The sequence below is a fragment of the Hemibagrus wyckioides genome, linkage group LG03 (genome assembly GCF_019097595.1).
Source record: "Hemibagrus wyckioides isolate EC202008001 linkage group LG03, SWU_Hwy_1.0, whole genome shotgun sequence".
Classification (NCBI taxonomy): Eukaryota; Metazoa; Chordata; class Actinopteri; order Siluriformes; family Bagridae; genus Hemibagrus; species Hemibagrus wyckioides.
Genome location: NC_080712.1, coordinates 5,953,947 through 5,980,103, shown reverse-complemented (window position 1 = coordinate 5,980,103; position 26,157 = coordinate 5,953,947). Strand labels below are relative to the sequence as shown.

Below are 26,157 nucleotides of genomic sequence, written 5' to 3'. Positions count from 1 at the left end.
ATGAGCGTGATGAAATCATCATCTATCTGGTTCGCAAACATTATACTATCTTCAAAAATACAAATGCAGCTCACTTTTTCCATACCCAACACTGTGATTTATGAGCATGGCTTTTCACAGCTGGACCGAGTTTAAAGAGTTAATAACTGTTTGTTTTTTTCCTTGAAAAATAATGTTTAAGTCGTATTCAGAAACGGTGGAGTCTTTTAAAGGATTACGATTAAGGAGGCTGTTATTTTAGGATCATAATGATGCTTACTGTCGCAGCTCTTGAGGTTTGAGCGGTGGTGTAGAGAGAAAGCAAACTATTTACCACATCCTAACCCACATGACGGGTGAATAAACACACAAACACACACACACACACACACACAGTCACAAGTACTGCTCATAAAGATGGACATGTCTGACACGTACACACATCTAAAATTGCCAAAAACTAAAAAAAAATAAGCCTTGTAATTTACAGGAGCAGAAATGTGTTTAAGGAAATTCAGAAAACCCATCAGATCTGGAAGAAGCTACTGTGTTGAACACGAAGCTCGTCTGATCAGCTTTCAGTCATTCAGTTAAAAGGTGTTTGTTTATTTATTTTAAGTTACTTTTAATTAATGTTATTAATTAAATATGAGTCAATTAAATGAAATGAATTGACTCATCCAGAGGCTGAACTTTTGTAGAAATGTTTGCAATGTTTACATTGTACTCTATAATGGAAGATTCTTTCCTTGATAAAAAAAGATGAAAGAACAATATTTCAATAAAAGTTATAATAAATAAATAATGTTGCCAATTTAATTTAATCTATTTAAATTTTATGTCATGTAATTAATTTGTTTAATTTTTTTATTTATTCAAAATAAAATTAAAATCTTCATATTTATTTATTTATTTATTTATTTATTTATTTATTTATTTAATGGGCCTGATGTGTGATGTAAAATTGAAGTACAATAAATAAATAAATATAATGTTTTATTTATTTCATGTTATAGGGCTTAGTGTTTAAAAAGTATTTAATTTAATTTTATTTATTTTATTATTTAATTTAATAGAGCAGTGTGTGTGTGTTAAATAAAACCAAAGTACAATAAATATAATAAGGCATACTTTATTTTATTTCATAGGTCTGCATGTAAAATAAAAAATTCAAGTACAATAAATATTTTATTTTATTTATTACAGATGTATAAAATTAATAGATACGTTCAGCAAATAAGGAGAGTACCTGCACAGTTACATTCAAACATTTTAAAGCAATAAAATCAAAAGTAAAAAGAAGAAGGAGAGAAACTGAGAACTTTCTTGATGATTGTCTGTGGTGGATTTGAGTATACGTCACCTGAAGTGATGAGAATAAACTTGCTGAGACTAGATCTTTAGTGTCATTTTAATCAAAAGCCCAATGAAAACCTGCTACAGATTCTCTAACACTGAGGTGTAACGTAACGGATTCTATAACAAAAGCCTCAATAATAAACCGTATCTTTAATACACACAGCAAATATTCTTTAACACACCTAGCTTATATTGCAGATTATAGATATTTTAGAAAGAAACAGTGATCTTTTGGTTTTTAATAAAGAGGCCTGCACCTTTTATTGCTGTAATTATCATGTTGATATTTCTCTCCAGGGATTTCCACCACTGCACATTTGCTACCACTAGCTAGAGAACGTCAGGGTGTGTTCGGTCATCTCTTAAACGCGACCTCACGCTCGGTGCTGTCAGGCACGTGGAAGCCGTTAAACGGGTCGCTGGCACCATCGTCTCCGACGCTGTGGAGGTCATACTCGTCGCTAGCGCTGTCGCTGTCGCAGTCGGCTCCTGGCTGGCACTCTTTGGAGTTGCTCTGCTTGCTCTCGGTGGACTCGGCAGTCTCGGTGGACTCGTGACTCTCGCTGCTGGAGCTGTTGCTGCTTTTCATGGCGCTGTTCTCATTGCTGTTGATTGTCGATTTGTTCTCGACGCTGTTGCTCTCGCTGCTGCTGTCAGAAGCTTTCGGCTGGTTTTCATTGGACTCAGCACTGTTGCTCTCGCTGCTGCTGCTGCTGCTGCTGCTGCTGCTGTTGGAGTTTTTCTCTTGGCTCTCGATAGACTCGCTGCTTTCACTGCTCTCGCTGCTGCTGCTGCTGCTGTTGGAGTTCTTCTCCAGGTTTTCAATGGACTCGCTGCTCTCGCTGCTCTCAGTAGACTCGCTGCTCTCACTACTGCTGCTGATGCTCTTGGAACTTTTCTCTTGGCTTTCCGCAGATTTGCTATTGCTCACTAACGCCATGCTGGCTGACGTGCTGTTGTCTTCAGAACTGATCTCCTGGGGGCTGAAGACATGAATCAAGTTCTGTAGAGAGACAGATTAGAAGTTAGGATGTTAAACACAAAATTTCACCAAACCCTAATAGCCGCACACAAAACTTCTAATGGTGTCACTCAGAAAAGGGATGGATTTCTTTTATGGTTCCTTCCACATTTTTGTCCCTATCATCTCTACCCTGCTCAACTCAGATGGGATGCAAAGTTACATCTGGATTCCTGGGAAGCTGCTTTTTAATGGTATTTTGTAAACTTTCACTGCAAAATCTTTAAAAAAAAAGTCACAAAAAGTGGAAGAAAAACGTTTACAGGGTCTTTTACAGAACCCTAGACTTTCTAGCATGTGATCAATGCAAAAAAAAAAGAAAAAGAAAAAATCGTAGCCCGATACTTCTGATACACAACACATAGTGGAGAAACAAAATGAGCGTTTCCTGTGAAAAAAAATGTATTAAATACTAGTTTTATTTTTTATGCAAATGTTAAAGTTAATGATACGGTAAAAAAAAATGGCATCATATCAACTTCCTAATCCGAGACTGTAAAGATGATGTCAGAGAAATGAATGGACTAAACCATTCCTTCCTCTAGATTCACCTCTTACTGCATCTCATCTCTTCATCCTGATGCTCCGTTTCACTGTATTCCCCATGGATAATATCCGAGTCTGACCATTTCTCCAGTGAATAATCTCACCTAAACTTCTTTAAACTGTACTGAGGATGACCCTAGAACTTTTATCTGTTCTTCTGAACATTCCATTAATTCACTTAGCCCTGTTTGTCTTTACTGGTCTCCACCAGTATACTGCAATCATTTATAATCCCTCGATCTGGACTCCTATTTTTATATTTTCTACCTCATGGGAGTTTTTCCTGGCCACACTTGCCTCTACCTCGCTTTTTACTGATCTTCATCTACATCTGGATTTTCTTAACAAGGATTTGGGATTTCAGTGTCTGTTGTTTAAAGCGCTCTACAGAGACGAATGGATGCTTAAGTATAAAGCGAATACAAAGATGTTGTAAAAGCTTGCACATGGACATACATTACACTAACAAATAACATTCCTACCTTGCGCATGTTCTCGCTGCTTCCTTGGCTGTCATCGACCGTCGTTCCAGTCTCTCCAGTGACAAACTATCCCAAAATATAAATAAATATAATATTAAATTAGATATAATAGTTAAAAAGGGCAAATAATAATTTGTCTTATTTTTTTTTTAATTAATTAAATTTTATAGAGCTGTGTAGGTAAAATAAAATCCAGTAAAAATCATTAAAAAAGTACAATAAATTATAATAATAATTTTATTTTATTTCATAGGTCTTGATGTAAAATAAAATTTAAATATAATTTAAAAAAAAATGCTGCATAGTTAATTTAATTTCTATAAAAAAAATATGACACTAAACAGCATAAAAAAGTGAATAAGTCTATAAACATGAATTTTTAAGAAATCATTACCCGTTCTTCCAGAGAGTGGCTTTGGCTTTTTTCCGAGGTCTGTTACACACACAAAAATAAAATAAATAAATAAAGATGTGGTCAAGCTTGATATATATCAAATATAGAATCCAATCTCTTTAACGTACCTGCTCAGAGGAGCTGGACTCCATGGATTCTGAGGTCTGTTCAGAAATTTAGTTTTAAAAAGATTAGCTCATTACCCGTACACCTCAATAGTGTGTAAAAATTAAATTCTGTAAAAACCTGCACTTACAGTATCCTCAGAAGTATTTTCCTGAGAGCTCTAACCAAACAACAAGAACAAGAACAAACCCATGTTAGCTGTGGAATTTTAAAATGCATTATGCAAGTTAAAAGTGAGCTCTTAAGCTTACATCTTGGTCTACAGCATTAATTTCTTCAGTAGATTCCGACATCGAGGAGGTCTGTGATGGAAGAAAAAAAGCGCGTGTTAACATTAGTGCAAATTTTCGAGTAGTGAACGTAGAAAAGCTGATTGAGAATACTCACAGAGTTAGATGCTGCCTCTGTCGTCTCCACGGCAACGCTGTGCAAAATCTGTAAGGAATATTTTCCCTATTATCATCATGCTGCGTTTTGATGCTTGTGTTTGTTTTTATTTTACATCCACTTACTGGATTTGCACCGGCGGCTCCGAGGAGGCAGAGAATCACAAAAGCCAGCTTCATTCTGCGACACACAATAAACATCTGAGTTTCTTGTTAAAAAAAGGTGTTGTTTAAGGATGAAGAGATCCTGGAGCGAGAGTCTTACCTGCTTTCTGTCTTTCCGTGTAAATCCCAGAGAGTGTCTGGTGTGTGTTCTTGTGCTGCTGAGTCGCGAAGGAAAGTGTGGATTAAACACTTGTGCTGAAGTCAGGGATGAAGGAGCTGCTATTTATCTCCCAGGCTTTACGTTAAGGTGAACGCATCACTTCCTCCTTGCCAGCTCAGCTTTAGTGTTGTGGGGGCATGCGTGCACTCACACACACACACACACACACACACACATATACGCACAAACAGACATCGAATACTGTAGGCCGTCCCTCTACTTCCGCTTGTGTCTGTCTATTTTAAGACAGTAAACTATAGGGTGTGTGGACAGAGCGCACTGAGCATGCCCGGAGTCTCATCCCACACACAGGATGTGTATAACGAAGACATAATAACTTTGTGTGGTCACTTTCTGCGGGCAGGTTTTTTTTCCCCCCACTTTTAAGCTCTGAATACTAATTGCGTGTTACTGTATAGAGACGCACTATGAAACACAGGCAGTGTGTGATTTGATGTTAATAGAGAAGGGCAGTTGATGTTTGGCTAGACATTCCTGTGTTTTACACATATAGCAGGACTTATATATATATATACACACACACAGACAAGTCTGTCTCATACACACACATGCAGACGTCTGAAACATACACATGCACAAGCAAAAGGGAAAAGACAGACACATGCGCAAGTAAATAAACACACACAAGCAGAAGTAAAAAAAGTCTCCCATAGACACATGCACAAGCAAAAATGTCTTATCTGTACACACACAGTCTCAAGCACAAGTAAAATGTCTCATCTACAAACACAATTAAAGGTAAAAATGTCTTTTCTACTCAAGCGAACGCTCATCTTCATACACACACACACGCACACACACACACACACACACACACACACACACACACACACACACACACAAATGTGCCTCACTATCTCTATATGCTTGCTTGCTCTATGTACAAGGTGATGTAAGCATCATATTGAACAGACTGCATAATATGTTTGAGACTAGATTAAGATCAAGTACACACACACACACACTCACACACACACACACACACACACACACTCACTCATCACATCAACTTTTTCAGCACACACAGGATGGTTTGGAAACAGAATTAACATGTAGGAAGTTTACTAGCGGCACACATTTAATGCTAAACAGCCGATACTTCACTATGATACTCACCGTTTGTTAGCGCAGACGGCGCATTATACAAATTGAACGAGACACAAATTAGATAAGAAAAGGATCAAAAAGTGTATGTGTGTATGATATTTTTAAAGTGTGCATGTATGTATAGAAAACCTTTCTGATCTTCCTGATTGTGTGTGTGTGTGTGTGTGTATGTAGGAAGTTTGATACACATTTATTTCACTGCCATCCTTAACAACAGTCTTTTCCCTGTCTGATTCGAAGCCTGGCGCTTGATGATGTCTAGTCATGGAAAGCTACAGTAGAATTAAAAAGTCAGAAAACTGACCATTTCAAATCAACTCTTGGCTGAATTATTTAGCCGATTTGCTAAGCTACTGTTTAAATACTATATATATCTAGCTGGAGGTATGGTGTATCTCAATGGTGTATTGTCGATCCTATAATGGAGTATATAGTCAATCCCTTTGACATGCTTCCTCCCTGAAAGGAAATGCGTCAGTATCAAATCAAAGCTCTCATGCCATTTCATGGTTTAACATATATACATACACTGACCAGCCTTAACATTATGACCACCTTCCTAATATTGTGTTGGTCCCCCTTTTGCTGCCAGAACAGCCCTGACCCAATGAGGCATGGACTCCACTAGATCCCTGAAGGTGTGCTGTGGTATCTGGCACCAAGATGTTAGCAGCAGATCCTTTAAGTCCTGTAAGTTGTGAGATGGGGCCTCCATGGATCGGACTTGTTTGTCCAGCCCATCCCACAGATACTCAGTTGGGGAATTTGAATTAGATACTGACCACTGCAGACCGGGAACACCCCACAAGAGCTGCAGTTTTGGAGATGCTCTGATCCAGTGGTCTAGCCATCACAATTTGGCCCTTCGTCAAACTCACTCAAATCCTTACGCTTGTCCATTTTCCTGCTTCTAACACATCAACTTTGAGGACAAAATATTGACTTGCTGCCCAATATATCCCACCCACTAACAGGTGCCATGATGAGGAGATCATCAGTCTTATTCACTTCACCTGTCACTGGACATTATGTAATAGCTGATACAGTATGTGTCAAATTATATAAAATAAATTAGATATATTTTATTCACACATGCACAAGGAACAGGATAATGTATTAGCTTCATGTACTTATGCATGTCTACATGTACACTCACACATACACACACACACTACACACACACACACTCTTTGAAAAAATTCTATTTATTCAGTCATGTGCGATTTATGGAAGCATCCAGTTTAATGTTACTAATATTGTGAAGATTTCCCCAAAATTTGGCAAATTCCTACAACCTAATGAGCTCACAACAACAATCAAATCATTACAATTTATACCATTTCAATAAACATTCCTATAACAGTGAAATTTCTTGACCGAACCCTTTCCCTCTAACCAAACATTATATCCGGGAATTCCTTATTTGGTCTGCTGCATACGACCAGAGGAAGTAGTAGTCTCACTGTACAAACATTCCCCATAATAACAGCACATAATCAAGTCAGGACAGCTGCCAGACAATCCCACAGACACTCACTCACACATACACACACACACAGACATGCACACACCCCACATGTCTGACTTTAAGGATGTCTGTCTGAAACGAGGCCTCGGAAAGTCAGACGGAAAACTCTGGGTTACAAATGAGCACTGTGCGCTCTTTCAGTCAGGTTGGAGTTTAGCTCCTGATTACTGTTTGTCTACAATGGATATAAAAAGTTTACACACCCCCTGTTCAAATGGCATGTTTTTTCTGCAAAAAACCCCCAAAAACAAACAGAAATCATGTCAGAATTTTTTTCACCCTCGATGTTAAATTCCAATTTAGTGAAAAACAATTACAGACATTTCAGGGAAAAATAGATAAATTAAAAAAAAGCAGTAATATGGTTGCATAAGTATGTGCACCCGCTAATAACTAGGGATGCGGCTGTGTTCAGGATGAACCAATCACGTTCAATCTCCAGTTCAAAAGAAATCAATATACAGCTAATCAGTGAACGTGACCCCAAAGAAAGACTTAATAATTCTGTAGGATTCAGGTTCATCTGTCTGCTGAAGCCATGAATCGCAAAAAGCTTACAAAGCATGGAATATAATATATATAATTTCCAAAACATTAGATGTTCCATTGGACACCATAATTTCTAAGTAGAGTAAATGACATCACTATGAGAATGACATCACCATGAAAAGGTCAAGACAAAAAGGGAGGCTGCCAAGAAACTAAGAGCAACATTAAAGGAGCTGCAAAAATATCTGATAACTAGTGATTACTCTCTGCCTGTGAGAATCTCATATCCTTCACATCTGGGCTCATTAGTGCTATGTCTATAATGAACTCAGAAACTATGCTGAAGTATTAGTTCCTCAAGAGCTATTGGTTACACAATACTTTGTGATTATAAACTGTTGTAGAAAGGACGTTATTTACATTTACATTATTTACTGTCCAGTGTCACCCAAATGAGGACGAGGGTCCCTTCTGAGCCTGGTTCCTTTCAAGGTTTCTTCCTCATATCATCTCAGGGAGTTTTTCCTCACCACCATCGCCTCAGGCTTCCTCATTAGGGATAAATGTTAGAGATAAATAGTAACTTTAAACTTTATAGTTTTTTCAATGTTTCTATACTCCTGTAAAGCTGCTTTGAGACAATGTCCAGTGTTAAACATGCTACACAGATGAATTGAATTGAATTGAATTGAATTGAATTGAGCTATAGGGCATGGTGGCTAGACTGCATATAAATAGCAAAAACAAATGATTCAGATCTATAATTATAAATGTTCTGTTTTGAAATAACAACACTCGTCCACCATAAAAGTCAGTGAATAAGTTACTATAGGAATGCTAAAAGGATTAGGACAAGCACATTAAGAGCTGCTGTTATTGAATAACAGCTAATTAATCAACATCTTCTCACCAATCAAACCTGAGAACTCTGCAACGCTCTGGTATAATATCATCATAGCTTGACCAGCAAACCTCTGGAACTTTGCAGTCACATAACGGTGATGAGGAACATCTACAGCAAAAAAATATCAACCTTCTCTATTTTAAGACCAAGAATATATATAAAAGTACTATTGCACTAATATGTGATGGCATAGACATAAAAAAAATGCAATAATAATATTTACTGTATCAGGCTAGACAGCCATAAAAATATATTATAGATGTGTCTATTTTGCCTGTGGTTAGATACCTCAAAAACTCTGTAATCTGTCATCAAATAAACTGTAAATGTATCTCTGTGGCAAATTAATAACATTTTGCATCCTGTAAGTTTAACCTTGTTTGAGATTCTTTGACAAAAAACATATTTGTCCACAAATGTTTTGTTCAAATTTTAACAAGTTATTGAGATATCACAGGGCAGCACAGTGGCTTAGTGGTTAGCACTGTTGCCTCACAGCAAGAAGGTCCTGGGTTTGAACCCTCGGGTCCCTTCTGTGGGGAGTTTGCATGTTCTCCCTGTGGGTGTACTCCGGTTTCCTCCCACAGTCCAAAAACATGTATATTAGGTTGATTGGTAATTCTAAATTGCCCACTGGAGTGTGTGTGTGGTTGTCTGTCTATATGTGGCCCTGTGATGGACTGGTGTGCTGTACCCCTGCCTTTTGCCCAATGTGCGCTGGGATAGGCTCCAGCAGATCTCCGTGACCCTAATTAGGAATAAAGCAGGTATAGAAAATGGATGGATGGATGGATGAAATATCACTGTTAAAGTATGTGAGATGTAGATGTTAGTACAGTACTTCAACATGATGACCAGTGTCTGTAAGAAAACCTAAATCACTGAAGCTATCAAGAAAAAAATACTTTTACAAAATACAAGTTTTTAATGTACACTTTTATTTTATATTTTAGAAAAAATGCATACTAAAGATGGCAAAAAACAAACAAACAAACTCATAAATATATATATATATATATAGGTTATTGAATAACAGCTAACATAATAACAGCTATATAAATATATATAACAGCTATATATATATATATATATATATATATATATATATATTCTCTTGGGAATTCTTCTCATCCAAAAGCCACCACTGCACTAAAACATTTTCTGTATTTGCTAGACGATGTCAGTTGGTTCACCACTCGGCCCCATGCTGCGGTTTCTACCTAAATGTGACATATAATTATTCCACCCACACAAATGTGTAAGTCTTTTCAAGGTTTTGGCAGACGGTCTGCATGATGCCAGTTTCAAACAAACACACAGAGGCTACTCGTACTGTAGTTTTCACTGGCTTACGTTCAATTCTGTTTTTTGGGGGTTTTTTTATATGCGGTAAACAGATTAAATGTTAAAAAATGATTCACTCATACTGCTGTCCAAGCTGCTTTGAGGATTCTACAATCCATTTTTATGGGTTTAGATTAAGGGTGTAATGAATGAGATGAACCATTTGGATCTATGAGTCAATTTAAAAGGAACGATTGAAATGATTCATTAACTACTGATCTGAAGGCTGTGATTTCCAAACCCTGGTCCACTAAGCCACCACTGCTGGGCCCCTGAGCAAGGCCCTTAACTCTCAATTGCTCAGTTGTATGAAATGAGATAATTGTAAGTTACTCTGGATAAGAGTGTCTGCGAAATGCCAGAAATGTAAATATAAATGAACTAATCAGTTATTATATGTAAGGGGAATTTGGGCATAATTCTGATTCTACTTTAAAGGATTATTTTCTACATCATCATAATTCACAAATTAACCGTAGACCTACCCAAGATTCCGAACAATGTTGGTCACATATCATTCAGAAGTTATGAATCGTATCGTATCGTAGCAGAGGCAGTGTTATTGTCACATTTTTGTGTAAGGAACTGAAACTGTATTGTGTGATTTTCACAACTACTTTATGGTACACAGTGTTCATATGCATAGAGTAGCTCATTTAGGTGAGGTTTCCTGAGCTGCAGAAATCCTACAAACATGTATGCCTTCTACACCCTGATTGGCCAATGGCAGCCATGTTTTTCCAGTAATTAGGGATCATTAAAAATCCACCCACGACTAGCATATAGATGCACACTACCAAATATTCAGCTTGATCAGCTTTACCATTCCTAAGTAACAGCTATTTGGACCTAAACCCCACCCCTATGTATGACCGCACCCCAGCCTTTATAGATCCTCAGAACATTGCCCTGATCATGTACTTCCAGTTTGCTTCCAAGGTTCCACTGTATTTGAGTAAAGCAGCTCTGCATACAGAATTGATTGACATATGGCAGACACACTGATTATAAATGCCAAGGTAAAAATATTTTTGATAATTACTGAGATTCACAAACATCTGAGTAGTGTTTGACGCCTGGTTTGTGAAGGCCTAGAACTACAAATTAGAAGTTCAGCAGAAGCCATTGAATAAGTGGGAAAATTTATTTTTAATTTAATGTACCACTTATGGTTCTCCAAGATTTAGGAAAAAACCTAAGCACTATAGCATTACTATTATGCCGGACCCTTTCCCTCTCATGGGTATTGGTGAGAATTCTGCACCATGTGACAAAGTTTGATCTTTTTATGACTTTGGTTTGAGCTGCCTATTGCATGTCTGTATTCTACAAATGGCTAAAAGCAATGGGCTTGTGATAGCTGCTTCAGTCAGTAGGTGTGAAGATTCAGAATAATAAACTAAGTAATCTTTTGGGCCACTAGAGGAAGAAGAATGAGACAGTACCCACATGCAAGAAGTCAGAAGAACTGTATAGGATTTCAGCCTAGAGTCACAGTGGGTTCGCAGCTAATCTCAATAACACTGAGCACAATACAGGAGAAATAAGATCAGATTGCCAGTAAATTGGTCAATTGCTTGATTAAAGAATTCATTAAGTAAGAAAGCTCTTGGCTATGCCATAAAGTATAGGAACAGTAGCCCAATATCACTTTGGCAATCAAGCAACAGAAGCAATCATAGTTAGTTAGCATTCAGTAATGTTAATTATTTAGCTGGAGATCTTGATAGGATTTGTATTTGAGTATGTATTCATTATACTGCATGATCCTCAGCAAATCTATATTCGTAATATAACCAGAAAGAGAGAAAACCACTAAAAATACAAACAAACCCATGAGACTAGAAACTATGAACCTAAAAAAATCAGAAACTGAAGTAGTAGAAAACATACGTACAATACAAAGAGGATTAGAAAATATATTTTATGAGCCATAATGAAAATAATGATGAGGGGAATAAGGGAATGGAAAGTATTTGAAAAAAAAAGTTTGAAAAACAGGAAGCTAGCCATGAGAGGCTTGTGTGTTTGTAAAGTCTTGCGTATGTTTCTGAAGCACTTGTAAGCCCAGTCTGCTAGCTTTCCTGCTATTTTGTGGTTTTGGCTTCTGTCTGCTTGCTGTAGATGGGGTTTTGGTAGTGATTTCACTGTGTTTATTGTGTCTGCTGCTTTCTAAGCCTTCCTATGGATTTTGACTAGGTGGAATGAAAATCCTTAAATAAAGTGACTGCTATATGTGCTTAACCTATTCCTCCCCAGATATATATATATATAAAGATCTGGAGAAAAATAAGAGACCACTGCAAAATAATCAGTTTATGTTTTTTTCTTACAGGTGCATGTATTGGTGAAATGAACAGTTTTGTTGAATTTTTTGTGAACTGCTGACAATATTTCTCCTAAATTCAAAATATAACTATTGTTATTTAGAGTGTATATTTAAAGGAAATGACAACACATCAAAATAACCCAAGATCACGCAGTATTTGCAGAGCTTTAATAACTCAAATAAAACAAAATGCAAATAATTTATAAACAAATTTTAGAAATCAGTATTTGGTGGAATAACCCCGATTTGCATGCGTTTTGGCTCCATGCTCTCCACCAGTTTTTCACATTGCTGTTGGGGAACTTTATAACTTTATACCACTCTTTGCAAAAAAGCAAACAGCTCAGCTTTGCTTGATGGTTTGTGACCATCCATCTTCCTCTTGATGACATTCCAAGTTTTCAATAGGTTTCAAATCTGGAGATTGGTCTTTTATTTATTTATATTTATATTTATATATATATATATATATATATATATATATATATATATATATATATATATATATATGTATATTTCCTAAACGCTTATATTTTATACATGTAAGAGATGTGCAGCTAAATTTGATTGAAAAACCTTCACACACTAAGATGGTTAATATCGTAAGTTATGATTTTCCATTACTATACCATTTAAGCATTGTTGAAGTTTTATTGGTCAGAAGCTGTTGGTTTTCTATTTTTATATCAGGACCAAACAAGACAAGCAACATTCACATGGGCTATGAATATGACGCAAGAGCCATACTGAATAAAAGCGGTAATGAGGTACACATGCCAAAGAGCAACAAGAGCAACAGTATGAAACAGGAAGCAGGTGTGAGTGATCGTTGATGTGATGTTATAGGATGTGCCCGGGGCTGCCAGATGGTGTAGTTCCTTGTCACTGAGCACTACCATGACACAACCCCTCCTTAATACACAGCTTCGTTTGGACAACCAAGTCTCCTTGGTGATGGGGGCCCAAAAGCTGTCAAGATCCAGAGGTAGTGTTACATTTAGCTGAGAAAATAGGAGATGTGACATCTGCTGCTGATCAGTGAGATGGAGTGACTTCCCCAGTGTACAAGGCGGAGTCTGAGAGTGAAACAAAAGTCACCATGAAGCAGGGGGTGGGAGTAAGAAGGAGGAGGAGTAATATCTTCAGCAGAGCAAGCAATGATTTCAGTGGAACCGGAAGACAAAGTGATGTCTGGAGCAATGCAAGTGCAATCAGCCCTAATAATAATGTTAACTGTATACATTGATGGCATTTGGCAGCTGCCCTTACACAGGGCGAGTTTTTTATCTTATTTACACAAATAAGCAATTGAGGGTTAAGGGCCTTGCTCAGGGGCCTCACAGTGGCAGATTGGTGGTCCTGGGATTCAACACCTCATTCCCATACATCATGTACTTGTATAATGATAATAACGTCCTCTGTGGGGCAGAGGGACATCCTCAGTGGAGCAGGGTGGGTGGTTTGATGGCACGAGCCTGCGTAGAAACCCCCTCTTCCAAAACTTTCCTCTGAAGGCGTATAGCCTCAAGCCATTTCAGTGTGGTGTTGATTCATTTCCTCCTCTAGTGTTTTGTTTCTAAATCAGGTGTTTTATATCCACGAGCTTCTGATAGAGCAAAAGAATTGACAGTCAATCTTTCTGACCGGAACTGGTGGTGGAGGGGGATGCAAGTGCTGCTCACTTACTGTGGAAAATACGAACAAAACAACCCAAAACGTGAAAACTAAAAAACATTAATATGGACTATAAACATGAACAGGAAATATACAGACGAGAGGGAGTAAAAGGATACGCGTGACAGCAATGAATGCTTGACGGGAAACAGTTGAACAGTGAATGTGTGAAAGCTCATGTGACGTGCCGGGGTTGATGGGTAGTAGAGTCTCGGGCCATTTGGCACCATCATGACACTATACCAACAGCTCTGAAAGTAGTTCCAGCTGTCAGGCAAATTAAAGAATTAGATTAATGTGCTTTAAAAAATAATGAATAATAACATTGGAATAGACTAATAATAAACTGATTAAAATATGTGAAAATTTAATAAAGAACAATGTGTCTAATTGCTGATTTAATTTTTTTTTTTGTAAAAAGGTATTTATTTTACATTCATGGATGGAGTCTTCAGTGTCAATGGTTTTGTAACAGCAGTAGGTTTTATGGATAGAAAGAAGTTTGGTAAACTCTGGTGATAAATTGTTGTAGTATTAGAGGAACAAAATATTTCAAGCTGTGGTATTATAGGAAAATAATAAATTTTGGGGCTAGGAACTGTAACTGTACATGCACAAAACTCCTATTAAACATGCTTTCTAGAGGTTTCTAGAAGATGCTTTCATTATCTTCAAAACAGTGAATTTAAATTTGCTTCTTCTTTACTCATGTACCTCAGTTTCTTCTTTAATTTGAACACCGCAGTTTAGCTTAAAGCAGTCTGGTTCACTAGCCATCGTTCCACCTCCTTAATAAAAGCTAGCAAGAGTCTGTAACATTAAAGGGGATAAATAACTTAACCACACTGGAAATTCTGCATGTATTGCGTGTAAGACATCAACAGGATTCAGCACCGTCTAGAGGAATGCCGGAGTTTTGTTTTCATCACAGACCTGGAGTTTAGGAGTGTAGCTTTTACAGTGAAGTAATTTTGCAGACGTGCAACACTTTATTTCACAACGTGAGACGCAGTTAAAGAAGGAAAGGATAATTACGAGTAAGAATGTCTCAGTGTAGAAAGAGCATGTGTACAGGGCGGCATGGTGGAGGTCAGGTCTCGGTGAACAATTTGAGTTTCTCATGCAAGCTTTATAACATGTCCGGCCTCTGAACTCTGAGTGATGCTGCTGATTTTAGACAGGGAAAAAAAAATCTTACGTCAGTCGAGCTACAGGACAAATAAGACATCAAGAATAGAAGAGTAATGAATAAGTGCATTTATAATTTATTTTTGGATTGCAAAAACACAACACAAACGTTTCTTCAAAGTAATATCAATATTATACTGATATCAAACCCATTTCTGCTCTCTGAGATGCCCCAAATACTTCTTCATGAGCTATTAAAATTTATAGGTGTTATCTTCAACCACTAAAATTCTGTGTAAGGTTATCTAAAAGAGGGAAAAGCACACGTCTCACACTCCTCAAGTCCTCTGCCCTGAAAACTTTCCTGTGCAAGGAAACTAAAAATAATATAAATAGAAAAATTAAAGCTTTATGTCTGAGTTTTAGAAGGAACTGATACTGGAGACTCCTTACGTAAATGCTGTTAATTTGTTAATGTTTTCTTACAGACAACTTCACCATCTTGACACTCACACACATTTTCCAGGGGAAACCAATAATATAGAAGTGAAGAATATCGTCAGAGCTGCTGCTGAAGAACATGTGTCATGGGAAGTGGTTATAATAAATACTGAATGGTTGTGAGTTCAAATCCCAGAACCACTAATCTGCCACTGCTGGGCCCTCGAACACTCTCACCCCTTAACACTCACCTGGTCAGTTGTATAAAACAAGAGAATCTCTTCTGACCAATCCGATTTGAGAATTCAACAGCACGCTTCGAACAATGGACTCAGGGAAGCGCTGTTGCTCCTTGAAGGCAAACACAGAGAGAATGAGGAGAAGCTTCTTTCCACAGGCTATTCAGACCCTCATCCAGGAGAACACATATAGTAGATCTTGGATATTTTGAGAATCTACTGACTCTATTTTTTTGTGTGCTTAAAAACTGCACACAATCTGCATACTTTATTCATTTAACAGTCATTTTGTTTTCATATTCACATCATTGTATATCATGTATTTTCATATGCTGCATTTAAAAAAAATATTCTGTCTATTAATTTTTTTCTCTGGTCAAATGTACAGCAAATTTAATTTAGTTTAATGTAATTAATTTAATTTAATTTAATTTAATTTAATTTAATTTAATTTAATTTAATTTAATTTAATTTAATATATTTTAATTTAAATTTTTATTTTATTAATCTTCTTTTATCTATTTTTATTTGCTGCAGTATGTATGACTGTGTATGTGACCAATAAAATTTTGAATAAAAACTAAATCAAGTGCCGAACTAAATTATGAACTGATAAGCTGCAAAGTAACTTCTATGCATTTATAAGCTATGCATAAATATCTAATGTTACTTCCATTACCAAAGTGTTACTGAATGATCGATATACTACTGAATAAACGAGTGCCGGATGTCACCTTGCGTTTCTGTATGCCCCTACACCCTCCTCTCTACAGCCAGTCCCAGAGGCATGCTTTTCTTTATTTGGCAGGAGCATTGTGAGAGATGGGCAGAGTTTCCCACAAGAGTCAAATCTTCACACACTCTTCCTGCTGAGCACATCATCCCATTAATCCAGTCATCTGTTCATCTTCACAGGTAGAGCTCTTTATATCTTATATATATCAAATTCTTAAAACCTTTCTTCAGACCTGTTGAAGATGAATTTTGTGTTTTGTCTAATAGTAAGCTTGTTGTATCGTATTTATCATATGCTTTGCCTCCCAAGTTGTAGTTTTGGGTAATGTTTTATATTAAAGTTCATTAAAACTAACATTGTCTAATGTAAAAGTATTAATAAAATCTAACCTCATGACTACAGCTACAATGTTAATGTGAATTGATGCCTGAATTCATTCATTTTTTCAAACTACTGAACCACATAATTACAATTATAAACATCTACATTAATCCAGTGTTTATTTCATCCATGAGTAAACATATGTCCACAATAACCAATATGAACGTATTCCATAATTAATATGTTCTTGCATCCTTACATACATTTTATACACACTGCATTCATGGTGTGGAACAAAATGGTGTGATTAGATGATTTCCTCATAGAACAGCATAAGATAGAGTGTACACAGTTTCACAATAATTTATTTATATTTTATTCTTTATTTATTTTTTTACACTGTTTACTGTTTGGTATAATAGGTGTTCAACTATATAGAATTAATTTTATTTATTGCTTTTAACACGTGTTTGCTATAAAAATTTTCGTTTGCATGATAAATCTTTCAGACAAAACTATTTTGATTGCCGTATTTCTGTTCTATAATCTTCATCCCTTGAGAACCCCATCTTCAGAGACACTGTCCTCTCTAACTGATCCAATAATGGCTGCTTTTTCTCTTGGAAAAAAAAAGAAAAGAAGAAGTTTGTGTACATAGTCGGCTCTTTTTCCAGGCTGCTAGCTTCTGATATTTGCTTTGCTCCTCCCGGTTGGAATGTGACTTTTGACTGGGATGAATCTCCCAAGCCTGTCACCATGACGACCCAGGCCTCAGATTATGATGGCAGGCTGATGAATGGCATGCTGATGAACACTTTTCAATGTGGGCACAACAGAATAAACCAACAGATCTTTGTCTGGTGCTTGGTCAGGATGTACGAACTCACAGTTTGGTGTTTTTTTTACTTCTGACAAACCCGATTCAAGTGTCTGATCAACAAATTAGCAAGGAATGGTAAACTAATTAACCAACAGAGGAGTGGAGTGGTGGAGAGTTACTTTCACTGGTCTGAAGTTTATTATTTTCCAATAAATCCAGCAATTTGCCAATGATTACTATTTTTTATTTTTTTCTTAACTAATTTTTATCCATTTCTAGTTCCATTAACTGGTGTGGATCGCCTCCAAAACAGGTTCCATCCTGTTACAGCCATTTTTAACACTCATCCCCTCACCAGACTCTCTCTTTCTTATAGTCAAAAAAGTAGTTTTCCATGTTACAGAGAAACCACAGATCCTCCATCCTGAAGATTTTCCAGTTACTGCTATTCTTTGACACTTACTACATATATCTGTAAATCAGATCCACAACTTCCTGATTTGACAATAAATTACTGAGGAACACAATGACCATGTAGTAAGAAAATGGAAGATTTCACATGTTCTCCTTAGCCATAGAATCTTAATTATATTATTGGTGTGCTTCCAGAAATGGAGGTCAATCTTCTGTGCCTCTTCCTGTTGGCCTCAGCGTTAACTGTCTGTGTAAGTAAAAACTCACAGATCTCATAAATTACACTATAACGTAATAAAATTTGAACAGTAAGAAATGTATTATTGCATTAACATTATCACCAGGAGATGTTAATTGTCTTTTAACGATAACTAATGGTGCAAATAATGTTAGATAAGATGAACAAATAATGTTAGTACCTTTGTTAGAACCTTTTAAACTATGGACATTAATTCTAATGAATCATTCTGGATGAACTGCCCAGGAACTTGAATTTACAACTGAAAAGGTCAATGATGGTTTATACCTTCAAAAACATTTTCTGGTTTTAAGCTTCTGGTTTCTGTGGACATTTTTAATGCGGTGTAGACGTGAATTAATATAGAGAAGCCTTGATTTATCCTTCTTTTGAACACAAGTTTCTTGAGATCTACTGAATCCACAAAATCCTTAATTCAGAGCAGCTGCTGACATTTCAAATGTGTGAGACAGAAATCTGTTGAAATAGACCATTATGACTACTGGAACCTGATCGTTACACTTTATGTCAATCTTAGAATGATATGTTAAGACATAGTGGAGTCACTAGCTTTACTACATGGATGTTAGATTAGTCTGAAAAAATTAATGAAGCCCAAGTATGATATTGCACAATACATAAAGTCCTGAACTAAAGTTACACAACTGGTGGCCAAAATATAATACATCATAATTATAGCATAAATAGTTTGTTCCTTGCTTTTGTGGTATCACCTTATTTTGTCTTTATATGTGGGTTAATAATTAAGGTGCAAAGTGCTCCCCATGAGAAGCAGAAGTCTCTCTACAGAAGGGCACAACATTCAAAGGAGAAGGTAATTTACCCATAATACAATTTGGGACCACACTGTACTCTCTATTATATCTTAGGAATATATGTGTGTATATGTTTGTTCTTTTTCTTCCCTCAGGATGATGAGTTTCCAAAGATTAATGATTCCATTTTGCCAACATTCTTCCCTTTTGAGGCTAGTAGCCCAGAACCGGGAGATGAAGATGTAAGCACAGAGAAGTCAAATGGTGGTGATGGAACCGATGAAATATATTCACTAGATTTGGAGGAATCAGATGGATGGGGCATTCCTGTGCTGCTGAGTGAAGAGATGCTTGCTCAGCTTATAAAGGCTTCTGAGGAAGAACAGCATGGTGTGGAGACAGATGAGGAAGATAGTGATGAAGATGACATAGGAAAAGTAGTGGATACAAATGTGGAGAGCGTGGAGATAACACCAAAGAGTAAACATGGAGAGGAAAAGAAAAAGCAGCAAAAAGAGAAAGATTTGGAAGAAGAGGAGGTGGGGAGTAGCACAGATTCAGAGATACCAGTAGATTTAGACTACGCTGCTGATAGCGTATCTACAGAAATGCGAAGTTCCAAGAACAAACCCTTAACTATTACGTTTGGAGAGGAAGAGAAGTTGGGCAATGAACTTCCCACAGTCATGGAAGATTATGATACGCAGCCAAATGAAGATTATGAAGATCCCAAAGATGAACGGGATGAAAAACTTGACCAAGCTATGCCCACTGAAAATCTCCAAGATAAGCAGATCCTACCAGATGTTGAGACTGAAACAAGCAACACAGATGAAGACCATGAGAGTAGAGACTTTGAAGAAAAGACACCCTCTGAGGATAAAGAGGAAGGGTATGACACAAATGAAAGTGTCAGCCATTTTAAAGAAAAACTCCAAACACAGAGGGAGAGCAAGAGTCTGAGAAAAGGACAGAGTGACCAGGTTTTGAGTGCCGAGGTGACCTCAGAGCGTTCTCAAGACCAAGAGGCAGAGATCACATTCAAGAAGCGAGGGAAATGGGTAAGACTGAAGATCATCAGACATCTTGACAATAATATGCTGAAAGAAAAACAGAAATACTCATTTATCTGAATAAGCACAACTCCAGGTCTCCAGTTTGATCCTGAGGTCAGGTGGCACATTGTGCAGTTATGGATGTGGGGATTTCCTCTATGTTCTCCAGTTTCCTCCCAACTGTAGGTGTATCCAGAGAGTGAGAGGAACCAGTGTGTGAGGATCAGGTACCAGCATCATATCTATCCCAAGTTCTAGAATTTAGTTCTCAAAGTCATTCAGTTCAAGGTGATGGTGGAACTATGGAAACTGTGGAGAACTTTGAATGGAGTGCCGAGTGGCTTCTGCTTTGTGTTAGACGGCCCTAAAAACAGGTCCATGACTAAAATCTCTTAGATATCAGGAGGAAGACAAGTAGGTGATGTGTGCAGAAAGTTTAAGAAGTTATGGACAGAAGATGGAGCTTTTTTCCAAACCTCAGTCAGCTAATAACGCCATGAAAAGGATATACATTCATTCTGAAATTTCTGTAGAGCTTTATACTGAAACAATGGCCACATCTCATCCTTTGTTTAGTTGCAGTTCTGAAGAGTATAGCTACATAGTAGATTTTTTGTTAAAGTTCAGTGTCTGTATTTTCAGCTTGACTTGTCTGTAATGTTCTCCATGCAAATCCATCCTGATCTCCCCAGGCATCCTTTTTGGGAATGAACCCTGTGCAGATCAGGGCTGCAATGGATCTTTTCCCCAGAATCAAACCCACAGCTCAACCCAAATCCAGAACTGGAGCCGATCCAGGACAGGAAGCTTCAGTCGGTGGGTGTTTCAGACTCTTGTTTCAACAGTACACAGTGCCAGATTCTGATCAAGAATGCGCTGAGCTTGGATTTCTTTAATACACACTGTCACCACACAGCTAATGGCTACCTAAACAAACTGTAGGCCATCTCAGCCAGTGGGCTTAAGAAATCAATGAGAGAGCTGGTTGGGTTTGTGTTCTGACCAAACTGCCAGTACCAAAAGAATGTAAGCTCTAAAAGGCGTCCCATAATAATAAAGCTTATTGGAGACGGTGTGACTTTTCAGTTAAAGGAAAACTAAATATATTAAAGCCAGAAGTATGACAATATAACAATGTGGTATATATATCTCAAAACAGGAACATAAGATAAAAAATGACACTTAAAGTAATGTTCTTGGGTAGATTGCTTTGGTTACCGTCTCTAAAAAAGCACAAACGCTATTTTTATCTTTAAGATTTTGGAGGAAATGTTTGTCCACCAGCTGTGTGTGTCTTTTTTTTTGTTAATTATAATATTGTATTTTAATTTGGTTCAAGAGCAGAATTAGCGCTGGTTAAAGAGGTCAATGACCTACTTCTTGTCTGAGATTGGAATTGGAGTGCAGCACTAACCATAATATTTTAAGACACTGGCATGAACTCAAGGTCGGTTTAAACAAACATTTACCTCATTCATCTTCATTTACTGCTTTATCCTTGTCAGGATTTTGGTGGATTTGGAGCCTATCCAGGCAATACTATTGTTCTGCGGATATTGCATTCAGGGAATTCACTCTAGATACACAAACACTAGCTATGACAGCAGAACTCAAAAGGAGAGCCAGTAGGTAACACAGAGAACTACTTGACACAGAAAAGACTATACTGGACAAGACAGTAACATAGATCACACTTTTGGAAACAAACAGGGATGAGTACTTGAGAGAGGCTTCACAAAGTGTACATGTGAAAGTCTGGATAATTTCAAGGAGTTTACATTTACATTTCTGCCATTTGGCAGACACCCTTATTCAGAGTGACTTTTTTTTATACAACTGAGCAATTGAGGGTTAAGGGCCTTGCTCAGGGGCCCAGCAGTGGCAGCTTGGTGGACCTGGGATTCAAACTCACAACACCTTAACCACTATGTGAATGGAAATAAGGGTCATGTGACTGGTCAGATGATGTGGCTTGTTGTGTGGGGGCCGACTGAGAATTCTGGGATTTGTGGTTGATCGCCTTGCTGCCTGTGACATGGTTTGCTTATGGATATTCAGAATGTTAGAGACTGAACTGAAAATGAACAGTGCTATGTAAATTCTTCTTCTTCTTCATTTAAAGTATCTATCAATCATGTCATATCCAGACTCATGTGAGAACTTTCACTGTAAGCGAGGGAAGACATGCAAGCTGAACAATATGAAGGAGCCCAGCTGTGTGTGCCAGGAACCTGCAGATTGTCCTCCAAGTCTTAGTGGGTTTGACCATGTGAGTGCTGCACTGTACAACATTTTACACTAATATTGTTTTTAACCCTTTTTACCAATTTTTAATACTTAGTACAAACAAATTAATTATTTTGTGAGACGTGTGTTTTTTCCTCTGTTGGATAACCTTACACAGAATTTTAGTTGTGGAAGATAACACCTTCAAATTTTAGTTGGTTATGAACAAGCACCTGGGGCATTTCAGAGAGCAGAAATGGGTTTGAAATAAACATTTACTTTGAACATAGCAAGATGTATGTGAACAAAAACCGTTTTTGGAACATTATTATGAAAATATTGCCCCTAGAAGGCTAGATAAAAACTGAAATACTTATAAAAACTACCAAAATTTTTTAAAGTCCTGAGTGTCTGCTTTTATATGAGCTTCATATTAAGCTTGAAAAAGATATTCAGTGCTGAAAATGGACACAACCAAACAGAAGCAAATAAAAAATTTTTGGCCTTTGGGAAAAATGTGTTCTCAAGGACTGTTAATTAGCCAGTTTTAGACTTCAGTCCGCAAACCCAGGACTGCTGTTTAATAACCAAAACCTCATGTGAAGGGTCCTTTTGACTCATGTCTAGCCTTATATGAAATGACCTTTTGTTTTAAAATAGCTGCTCTTTCTTTGTAGGTGTGTGGAACAGATAACCAGACTTATGACTCATATTGCCAGCTTTTTGCCATCAAGTGCAGCCTTGAGGGCAGCAAGAAAGGTCACAGACTACATCTGGACTACACCGGCTCCTGCAAATGTAGGTCATGTCTCTTCCTGCTGTGAACCGGTGGATGTAAAATTCAAAGCATTAGTTTGTTTAATGCTCAAACAGACATTACTCAAGGTGTGAAGCATTTAACAAATTAGCTGATGAGCTGGTGTGTGTGTGTGTGTGTGTATTAGTTATTTCACCATGTCTGAAGACAGAACTGATATATTTTCCACTACGCATGAGAGACTGGATGAAAAATGTGCTGCTGCAGCTCTACGAACAAGATTTCCTTACCGCCAAGCAGAGATCCAGAGTGAGCCCCTAATGATTATATATAAGCCATTAGATTATTTAAACTGTATCAAGTCTGACCTGTCGTAATACAATTTTGCCTACTACTTATATTAACATGCTTCTAAATCATTAATGTGTATGTTAGACACTCAACATAATCTAGGACTAACAACAGATTTTAAAAATGTTTTTGTTAATAAAGTTAAGAAAGAAAAATGAGTCTGGAATCAGGAGTGACTCTCCAGTTTCAGTCATTAGACAGAAAAGACTTAAGATGGTAACTAATTTCAATATACTCTCCAATACGGCTGAATGTGTGGAAATGACTATTTATAGCTACTAGAATGCAATTATAACATGTTTTGTGGAAGTTCTACATTATATATATTGAATATAACTTTAAAATTCTGTATAAATTTTAAGCAACTCTAATCACTGGCAGTTTGCTGTGGTAGAAGAAGAATAAAACATTTTTGATATGCTGTTATAGGACAAATATCTAATTAAAGGGATGGTGTATACTTCCCGGTATATTCCATCCTGCTTTATTTATCTACATTTCTGCAATCTGTGCTCTGGACTGGTCAGGTTCAGAAGATGTATGAGGATGAAAGGCGTCTCCATGCAGGCGATCACCCTGACACTCTCCTGGCTCGGGACTTTGAGAAGAATTACAGCATGTACGTATATCCAGTGCATTGGCAGTTTGCACAATTGGACCAACATCCATCAGACAGGTGTGTATTTCTTTTTATGGTCATGAGGCATTTTTATCTCAGTCACATTAAGATTAAAGACACCCTATGTACCTCTACAATAAAATAGTTGTCCTGGGATGTTTCAGGTTTCCTTGAGCTGCTTTAAAGTTGCTGTTATATATATAAATAGACATAGCACCTCATCAATGCTTTACCTGTCCACCATTTGTCCACTATCTGTCCAGGTTCCTGTCTCACTCAGAGCTTGCTCCTCTGCGTGCTCCTCTGGTTCCTATGGAGCACTGCACTTCAGTGTTTTTCCACCAGTGTGATGCAGACAAGGACAAGCTGATCTCTTTCAGGGAGTGGTGTCAGTGTTTCGGGATCAAGGATGGTAAGACGCACTGAAGACTGTAGCCATGTGGAACCACGTCACAGGTTTCACGCAAATAGAAATGATTTGTAAAAGAGCTATATGACAAAAATTTACACCTGTCTTCCGCAGCTCCCCAACCAGGTTAGATGCAGGTTAGATGCATAATGCAGGTAGAACTGCATTATGGTGTAACTGACAGTTATCCTACTAACAAAACATGTTGCACAATTACTAAATAATGTGTTAATATCTGTCCTTCATGTCTTTCTTCCCATGATTCCCCATCAATAGAGGACATGGACTCCAAGCTGTTGTTCTGAATGCATGAAGTTTGTTGCCATCAGACTGATCCAGCTAGCAGAATTTTCTTCAGAGCAAAGAAAGAAAACTCTTTTGTAAGCAAACGAAAGAGTTCAAAAGTGACTTGTTACGTATCTAGAGGAAGGACAAGAATGTTTTGTCTTTTACTATGTGACTGAAAAAGAAAAAACATTTGCGAAGAAAGCTGCTCTAAAACTGACTGTAGAAGTAAAGCCATCTGTACGAGCATAGTGTTTTTTCTATTTTAATATAAATAAAAAAGGAATTTGTGTATTTTATATCCATTCCAGCAAGTGGAAAGGTTTTCAAATCAATAGTGTGTAGTAAATAGGTGTGGTTTTGAACTGATATGGTTTTAAGCATTTAATTTTAATTATAAAGGCTTTTGAATGGAAACACCCTTTGGCATGCATGCATATTATAAAATAGCAGAAAATTGTGCAGAAAATTGAATACAATGTGTATAAAATGTTATAAGATTAGCATAAAGTCTCTTAATATGAATATATGAATATATTGTTCATACTGTTCTGAGATGATACCTGAAAACATGAACAGATTATAAATAGCATATTATGTTTTTTTATTAACAAGTGAAATAAAGCTCCCGTTTCACACCTATAAACTGTATAACTGTAGTCACCTTCTGTAGTGATTCACCTCAAATTTACCCGCAAATTTGTGTCGGTGCCTTACTTTTATCTGTTTTCTATATAGAACAGAGCCTTAATACAGTGAAAGTTTACCCTTCTCCTGCAGGAATACACTTAGTCCTAGTCCTAAAGGATATGAAGTCTCAGTCCATTAAACCAAACACTTTATCTTCATAAAGCAGCTTTACAGAAATCCAAACGAGATGTAGATCCATAATGAGAAAGCCAGAGGTGACAATAGCAGGAAGGAATAGAAAACTCCCTGAAATGGATCCAAGTGTTTACAGGGTATTCGGCATGAGCAGATTGTGAATGAGCAAAAGAAAATAACAACAGCATTACATTTTTATGTTGTAGTTTGGTTTAAAACTTGGGGAACATTATTTGAAGAAAACAAAAAATTCTGTCTCATTTTATGATGCATTCTTCAAATTTCATTAATTAGATGTATAAGTCACCAAGAAGTCCAAGAACTATTTGCTGGGGTATAAAGTGAAAAGTGGCGATATATCTTTCTGATATCAGACATTTGAAGCACATGTTGAGAAAGTACGGCTCTTTTAGGTGAAGATCAGACATCAGAGACAGTTTGAAGGCTGTGTCTGAGATCGTGTACTTTGACAGTACCAACTGCATTTGATTCAATACCTACTG

At 37.1% G+C, this 26,157-nt stretch overlaps 2 protein-coding genes across 2 annotated transcripts; one reads left to right on the top strand and one right to left on the bottom strand.

Moving 5' to 3' along the window:
• Positions 1-1,109: 1,109 nt before the first annotated feature.
• Positions 1,110-4,785, bottom strand: scpp1 (secretory calcium-binding phosphoprotein 1). The gene is made up of 9 exons (XM_058385979.1): positions 4,559-4,785; positions 4,420-4,474; positions 4,295-4,342; positions 4,159-4,209; positions 4,038-4,067; positions 3,910-3,945; positions 3,782-3,820; positions 3,388-3,453; positions 1,110-2,341 (listed from the first exon to the last, which is right to left on the bottom strand). The coding sequence occupies exons 2-9, from the start codon at positions 4,471-4,473 to the stop codon at positions 1,694-1,696; spliced, it is 972 nt and encodes a 323-aa protein (XP_058241962.1). The 5' UTR covers position 4,474; positions 4,559-4,785; the 3' UTR covers positions 1,110-1,693.
• An 11,827-nt stretch (positions 4,786-16,612) lies between these two features.
• Positions 16,613-24,675, top strand: sparcl1 (SPARC-like 1). Its single transcript, XM_058381295.1, has 11 exons — positions 16,613-16,737; positions 18,309-18,364; positions 19,121-19,186; positions 19,283-20,188; positions 20,875-20,998; positions 22,330-22,451; positions 23,086-23,206; positions 23,353-23,474; positions 24,044-24,192; positions 24,399-24,547; positions 24,659-24,675. The coding sequence occupies exons 2-11, from the start codon at positions 18,311-18,313 to the stop codon at positions 24,673-24,675; spliced, it is 1,830 nt and encodes a 609-aa protein (XP_058237278.1). The 5' UTR covers positions 16,613-16,737; positions 18,309-18,310.
• The last annotated feature ends 1,482 nt before the right edge of the window (positions 24,676-26,157 follow it).